General features: G+C 40.0%; 1 protein-coding gene and 1 pseudogene across 2 annotated transcripts in view; one reads left to right on the top strand and one right to left on the bottom strand.

Moving 5' to 3' along the window:
• Positions 1 to 8,291, bottom strand: part of LOC144239610 (uncharacterized) — a 36,965-nt gene that overhangs the window by 22,298 nt on the left and 6,376 nt on the right. For both annotated transcript variants that reach the window (XM_077773723.1, XM_077773722.1), the window contains exon 2: positions 2,389 to 2,456. In XM_077773723.1, coding sequence (XP_077629849.1) covers positions 2,389 to 2,397 — 9 coding nt within the window. In that variant the 5' untranslated portion in view covers positions 2,398 to 2,456. The remainder of the gene's footprint in view (positions 1 to 2,388; positions 2,457 to 8,291) is intronic.
• LOC144239765 (U6 spliceosomal RNA) lies at positions 7,878 to 7,974 on the top strand (annotated as a pseudogene).

An 8,291-nucleotide genomic window follows, 5' to 3' on the forward strand; every position in this document is an offset into this window, starting at 1 on the left:
GCCTCTTGAGCATAGCAATGGGAATGAACAAAAGCCAGGTAAGCACAGATTTTTTGTTTGTTTGTTTGTTTGTTTTAATGTTCAAGAATAATTTTTATTGAATCTTTCTGATTGTAACCTTTCTTCTTCTTCTTTTTTTTTTTTTTACACATAGTTTATTGTCAAATTGGTTTCCATATGACACCCAATGCTCATCCCCACGTGTCCTCCTCCATGCCCATCTCCCCCCTCCCCCCTGCAACATCCATCAGTCCTCAGTTTGTTCTCAGCATTCAAGAGTCTCTCGTGGTTTGCCTCTCTCCCTTTCCCCCACCATTTCCCCCCTTCTTCTCCCCCATGGTCCTCAGTTAAGTTCCTCCTAATCCTCCTATACGTGCAAACATATGATATTTGTCCTTCTCTGCCTGACTTATTTCGCTCAGCATAACACCCTCAAGGTCCATCCATGTTGCTACACATGGCCNTAGGCGGGGCTTGCCTGCCGGGTGCAGGGAGCCCAATGGAGTGAGAAAAACCAGGTTTATGTCTCGTCACCCGAAACACGAACTCGCGGGCAAATCTCCCAGTTTTTAGCTCTTTGCCTTCCCTCTGGAGTTCCAGCCAGCCAGGAGCGTGGACGCCCGGTGTCCGCGCGCAGCTCTTCCAGGGGCCCAAGCCCGCCGGGAGGACAATGGCGGCAACCGCGCCGCTACTCTAGAAGTGCAGCCAGCCAGGAGCCAGCACAAAGAAGCAGTCTGTGCGCGCAGCCCCTCCGGGACCAGTTGGGAGTGAGGGGACCTGGCGTGCAGGTATTTGGCAAGCACGGTCTTTCTATGTCCCGAGCGGAGGTTTTCTATTTCGGACTCTCTTTTTCCCCTCTCACTCCCCGCAGAGGGGGATCGCCTCCGACCCTGGAGTCTCCAATCCCGGCCCGATTTTATCTTCCCCAGTTCGCACTCACGTTGGAAGGCTTTCTCAGTGGATTCTGAATCCTTTTTCTCCCAATCTCTCAGGTTTCGTAAGGTTTCCAATGGCTTCAGATCTTTTCCGTGTGAGGTATGGGTGCGAGTGCAAGTACGGAGCTCCTTACTTCTCTGCCATCTTGCCCCTGACCTCTTTTTTTTTTTATTTATTTAATTTTTGAGACAGAGAAAGACAGAGCACGAGTTGGGGAGGGGCAGGGAGAGAGGGAGACACAGAATCTGAAACAGGCTCCAGGCTCTGAGCTGTCAGCATAGAGCCCAACGTGGGGCTTGAACCCACAAACCGTGAGATCATGACCTGAGCTGAAGTGGAACGCTTACCCGACTGAGCCACCCAGGTGCCCCGTAAGCAGTTTTCTGATTAAATAGAATAATGTGTGCTAACACATGCAAATCCTCAAATAAACTCAAAGTTCCTTCTTCTCCTTTCCCTTTAAAGAACTGAAAAGAAAAGAAGAGAGGGGAAAAGAGAGGGCTAGAAGGAGAGGAGGAGGGAGAGAAAAGAAAAAATAAACCTGATGGGTACATTCCAAAATGTCTTTTAAAATATTTACCTTAGAAAATGAGATTTACATATAATTTCAGAATTTCTTTCCAAGTCAAGTTTCAGAAAAATTTCATAATAATATTCTGTCTTCCTAGTGCAGGAAAATCCTTTCATAGATAACAGTTTTATAGCCTACATAATATTCCATATTAAGATTATCATCATTTTCTTATTTTTCAGTAGTTTGCACTCCTCCTCTAATGTTCTTCACAGCTGTTTCTGAAACTCTCAACCATTTAATAATGTGGCTGATCATATTTACCACTTATCACTGCTCACTGTACACTTTTGCTTATTATTAGCAACAGAAAGCTAATAAAAGATGAGCTATACTCACACAAATGTCGCCCTTGGCTTCTACATATTATTCAATTTCAAAATGGACGGTCACTGGTATTAATCTCTGAGGTATTCCCTGACACAATTCTCTCTCTGTCCTCAATCCTGCATTTGATCACATTTCCAATCCTAAAATCACAGATCAGAGCTCACCACATTCTGAGACTAACACCAATTTTCATCTTAATCATTAAGGACATCCAGGTCAATGAGAAAGACCAGATTTTTCATGTGTAGTACCATCTCATCAAGCCACATCCTGAAAGGAGAGGGTCTATGCTATCCTCAAATACATTTCCTGATTTGCAAATGGATCCCTAAAATACTGTTAGAGAAGAGGGGGGCAGTTGAGAAAGACCTGCGACTCATTCCCATCATTCATTAGAAGGGGAGTGAGCAGGACAGCAAACACTCGGGGAAGCAGTCTGGAGATAAGGATACTGAATATTCATATCCCAAAAAACAATAATAATTCAGAATAATAATACTGAATATTCATATCCCAAAAAACAATAAGAGGAAGAAGAAATTTGAACTTACACAAGGCATGGCTTAGAATTTCAACTTATGAGTCCTCCTCTGGCTTCTTCTCATGGAGAAGTGCAGTCCTGAGAAGACAGGGGTAAAAAAGGAAACCATGAAAAGAGGCCTACTTCTAAATGACTCAGTGAAGTCTTTCCTCCCCTTTTCATGGCACCTGGTCCCTTCCACACCCCAACATATATAGTGAGAAGATCTTCAGAAGTTTAAACAATCTTATCCCCTCCCCAATTCCAGAAAACAGAAATGTAGAAGAATTTATTTATGCTAAAGCAATACCCAAACCCCATGCTGTTGCTAGGGTTCTCTGACCTGGCCTGAATGACTCATCTTTTACAGCTTAGAAACCCTGATCCAAATTTATCTAAGTAGTGCCCACCTTCTAAGTAGTACCCACTGGAAGGACACTGATGGTGCTCTCAGGCCTGGAAATGGTATTTATGTGGGCCAATTCCTTAAAGAAATACTTTCCACGACAAGGTCTGCCTCTTCCCCCCAGTCTCAACACACTAAATACCTCAGGTGCTTTCCTGATGCATTCTTACATTCAAGTGCAAGAAGCGTTCTGAATCCAAAGCACAGGCCTCATCCAGGCCACGGAAAGTGACACTACCCTCACCCAGTAACCAAGGAACAAATCCAAACCATTCTCTAACAGAAAACAGCTGCCTGTTGCATTGAATCATGGCTTTAGCTAAACTCAGGAATTCTGAAGGCAGCAGCCTCTCATTGTCAGACTAAAGATGGTTTGAGAAAGTGACTGTACAACAAATAATTTCATCGAGTGCATACTATGTGCTCGATGCCTTATGCACATCAGCAAACAGCTCTGTGAATTTAACCACCACTACCACCATTCTCCACCCCTACCAACTCTAACATCTTTCTTATAATCGTTTCTTTTTCTAACAGCTTTTTTGACATATAATTCACATTTCATAAACTCATCCCTTTTTCAAAAATTTTTATTTATTTTGAGAGAGAGTGAGTGGGAGAGGGGCAGAGGAGAAAGAGAATCCCAAGCAGGCTCTGCTCTGATGGCATGCTCTAACCCTCAAACCATGAGATCATGACCTGACTTGAAATCAAGAGTTGGATACTTAACTGAATGAGGCATCCAGGTGCCCCATAAATTCATCTTTTTAAAATACAAGTGATACTACATGGCAATGAGAAACAATGAAATCTGGCCATGTGTAGCAACATGGATGGACCTTGAGGGTGTTATGCTGAGCGAAATAAGTCAGGCAGAGAAGGACAAATATCATATGTTTGCACGTATAGGAGGATTAGGAGGAACTTGACGGAGGAACAAGGGGGAGAAGAAGGGCGGAAATGGTGGGGGAAAGGGAGAGAGGCAAACCATGAGAGACTCTTGAATGCTGACAAAAACTGAGGACTGATGGATGTGGGGGGAGGGGGGATGGGCATGGAGGAGGACACTTGTGGGGATGAGCACAGAGTGTTATGTGGAAACTAATTTGACAATAAACTATTTGTAAAAAAAAAAAAAAAAAGGAAAAAAGCAAAAAAAAAATACAAGTGATAGGTTTTTATTATATTCATGGAAATGTGCAACCATTACCACTACATAATTTTAGAGTATCTCATTATCTAAAAACAAAACCCATCTGCATTAGCAATTACTTCCATTCTCATTTCCTCAGACTCTGACAACTAATCTATTTTTTTCTATTTATAAAATTGCCTATTCTAAATAGACATTTGGTCTAAATCAAATTATACAAAATACGATCTATTGTGACTGGCTTCTTTCATATTATACATAGTATAATGTTTCAAGGTTCATCTATGTTTTAGCATGGATGGGTACTTCGTGCCTATATATTACCAAACAACATTCCATTGTATGAATACAGCATCTTTTCCCCCATTCATTAGTTGATGGACATTTGCATTCTTTTCAGTTTTGTTACTATAAATAATGCTATTAAGAAGTCAGGTACATGTTTTTGTGTGGAACACATCTCATTTCTCTTAGATATATTCACTTAGAGGAGTGGATTTGCTAGGTCATATCGTAACTGGTAACTCTCTGCTTAACACCTTCAGGAACTGCCAAACTCTGTTCTAAAACAGCTGCATCATCTTTTGATTCCAACAAAAATATGTCAAGGTTCCAATTTTTCCATATCCTCACCACCTTTTGGGGTTATAGCCATTCTTATGAATTTGAAATAGAATGTCATTTTGATTTTGATTTGTATTTCCCAAATGATATTGAACACTTTTATGTGCTTATTGACCACTTCTCTTCCTTCTTCAGAAAAATGTGTATTCAAATTCTTTGCTCATTTAAAAAATCTGGTTGTCTTTTTACTGAGGTTCTGTAATAATTCCTCATGTTCTAAGATACAATCTTTTGATGAACATATAATTTGCACATTTTGGGCACATTTTGTGGGCTATATTTTCACTTATTTCATGGTATCTTTTGAAGCTCAAAAGTTTTTAACTTTGATAAAGTCCACTTTATGTAATTATTTCTCCTTTGGTTGTTTGTGCTGTTGGTGTCACATAAAAGAAACCATTGTCTAACCTAAGTAATGGAGATCTCCTTTGTTTTCTTCTAAGGGTTTTAAGGTTTTAGCTCATTGTTTTCTTTTTAAGCTTTTATTTAAATTCCAGTTAGTTAACACACAGGGTAATATCGGTTTCAGATGTAGAATTTCAGTCATTTATAACATATACAACACTCACTGTACATCACAAGTGCCCTCAATACCCATCACCCATTTACCCATTCTCCATCTACCTCCCCTACAATAACCCTCAGTTTGTTCTCTATTGTTATCAGTCTGTTTTCTGGTTAGCCCTTCTTCTTTCTTTTATACCCTATGTTCATCTGCATTTTTTCTTAAATTCCACATATAAGTGAAATCATATGGTATTTTGTCTTTCTCAAATTTATTTCACTTGGCATAATACACTCTAGCTGCATCCACGTCATTGCAAATGGAAACATTCCATTCTTTTCTACGGCTGAGTAATAGTCCACTGCATACATATACCACTTTTTTATCCATTCATCAGAATAGTCACTTGGGCTCTTTCCATAATTTGGTTAATATTGATAATGCTGCTATAAACATCAGGATGCATGTATCCCTTTGAATCAGTATTTTTCTAAACTTTGAGCAAATATCTAGTAGTGTATTGGTGGATGGTAGGGTAGTTCTATTTTTAACTTTTTGAGGAACCTCTACACTGTTTTCCAGAGTGGCTGCACCAGTTTGCATTCTCATCAATGAGAGTTCCCCTTTCTCTGCATCCTTGTCAACACTTGTTGTTTCCTGTGACTTTAGCCACTATGACAGATGTGAGGTGATATCTCATTATATGGTAGGTTTGTATTTCCCTGATGATCAGTGATGATCAGTGATGTTGAGCATGTTTACATGTGTATTACATGTTTACATGTCTGCTAGCCATTTGTATTTCTTCTTTGGAAAAATGTCTATTTATGTCTTCTGCCCATTTCTTAACAGGATTATTTCAGGGGGAGTGTTGAGTTTGATAAGTTCTTTATGGATTTTGCATACAAAACCTTTATCAAATATGTCATTTACAAGTATCATCTCCCATTCCTAAGCCAGCCTTTCAATTTTGTTAACTGTTTCCTTCACTGGGCAGAAGCTTCTTACTTTGATTAAGTCCCAACAGTTTATTTTTGTTTCCCTTGCCTCAGGAGACATATCTAAGTAAGATGTTGCTATGGCTAACATCAAAGAGGTTATTGCCTGTATTCTCCTCTAGGGTTTTGGTGGTTTCCTGTCCCACATTTAGGTCTTCCTTCATTTGAATTTATTTTTATGTATGGTGTAAAGAGTGGTCCAGTTTCATTCTTCTGCATGTTGGTATCCAGTTTTCCCAACACCATTCAGTGAAGAGACTGTCTCTATTCCATTGGATATTCTTTCCTGCATTGTCAAAGGTTAATTGACCATATAGTTGTGGGTTCATTTCTGGGTTTTCTCTTCTAGTCCATTGATCTATGAGTCTGTTTTTGTGCCAATACCATACTGTCTTGATCACTAAAGCTTAGTAACAGTTTTTTTTTTTTTTAGTTTATTTATTTAAAAGAGTGAGCAACAGAGAGAGCAAGCACCAAAGAGAGCCTGTGTGAGCACAAGTAGGGGAGGGGCAGAGACAGAGACAGAGTGAGAGAGAGAGAGACAGAGAGAGAGAGAGAGAGAGAGAGAGAGAGACAGAGAGAGAGAGAGAGAACCCCAAGCAGGCTCTGAACTGTCAGTGTAGAGCCTGATGTGGAGCTTGAACTATCAAGAGACAGATGCTTAACTGACTGAGCCATCCAGGCATCCCTATAATATAATTTGAAGTCTGGAATTGTGATGCCTCTAGCTCTGCTTTTCATTTTCAATATTGCTTTGGCTATTTGGGGTCTTTTGTGGTTCTACACAAATTTTAGGATTGTTTGTTCTAATTCTTTGAAAAATGCCAGTGATATTTTGATAGGGATTGCATTAAATGTGTAGATTGCTTTGGGTAGTATAGACATTTTAGTAATATTTGTTCTTCCAATCCATGAGCATGGAATGTTTTTTCCATTTCTCTGCATCATCCTCAATTTCTTTCGCCAGAGCTCTATAGATTTCAGAGTACAGGCCATTTACTTCTTTGTTCAGATTTATTCTTAGGTATCTTATGGTTTTTTGGTGTAATTATGAAGTGGAACAATTCCATGATATCTCTCTCTGCTACTTCATTATTAGTATATAGAAATGCAATAGATTTTTTTACCCTGATTTTGTATCCTGCAGCTTTGCTGAATTCATATAACAGTTGTAGCAATTTTTTGTGTGGAATCTTTTGGGTGTTCTACATAGAATATCATGTCATCTGCAAATAGGGAAAGTTTTCTTCCTTGCTGATATGGGTGCCTTTTATTTCCTTTTGCTGTCTGATTGCTGGGGCTAGGATTTCCAGTACTATGTTAAGTTACAGTGGTGAGAGTGGATCTCCCTGTCTTGTCTTGTTCATGACCATAGAGGAAAAGCTCTCAGTTTTTCCCCATTGAAGATAAGAACTATGTGCCCCACGCATAGTGCAAAAACCCTGACACCTTGGTTAAATTCCTGAAAATTACTAGTAAAATAGAGCAGCACTACCCTTGACACTGTCAAGAAACCACAGTTAAGGGTTCCAGTCCAAGATGGCAAGGTATGAAGAAGACCCTGAACTCATCCCCTCCACGCAGTACACCCAATTACTAAACCTATTATAGAGCAATTCCTCCTGAAGAGGACCTGAGGAACAACTAAACAGATTCTGCACAACAAAATACAGAGAGAAAAGCACAAGAGAATAGGAGAGAGATATGGAGACAAAGGGAACCCCCACCCCCGATGCTGTGAACTGCAGTGGGAAGAAAGGATAATACTGAAGGCCAAGGAACACATTCATCTGGTCTTGTGCACAGGAAAAAACTGCAGTTTAAGAGAAATGATGTGCTTGTTTTGGCAGCACATATGCTAAAACTGGAATGATACAGAGAAGAATCAAGTAGTCCCTACACAAGGATGACGTGAAGTATTCCATATTTTTAGTCTTGTTTCCTCTACTACATTTACTGCAGTGAGAAACAAGAGCTACATTAATAAACGCCATCTGGTCACTGTGGGGAAAAAAATAATAAAATAAAAAATAAAAGAGTAACTATTTTATAAAAGCAAGCCTCAGAACTCCAACAAATGGTAGAAAAGCTGCTGGAACTCTCTCTGGGTCAAAGGGACTGGAAAGCAAAAGGGTTTACGCTCCCCTATCTACCTTGAAAAACTAGAGGAGGGTCCAGACACCAGAGCCAGCCTCCTACTTCAGTGAGCCCTGGGTGCCCTAGTCCACACCAGCCCCAGTTGTAATGT

Source organism: Crocuta crocuta, unplaced genomic scaffold (assembly GCF_008692635.1).
Source record: "Crocuta crocuta isolate KB4526 unplaced genomic scaffold, BGI_CrCroc_1.0 scaffold267, whole genome shotgun sequence".
NCBI lineage: Eukaryota > Metazoa > Chordata > Mammalia > Carnivora > Hyaenidae > Crocuta > Crocuta crocuta.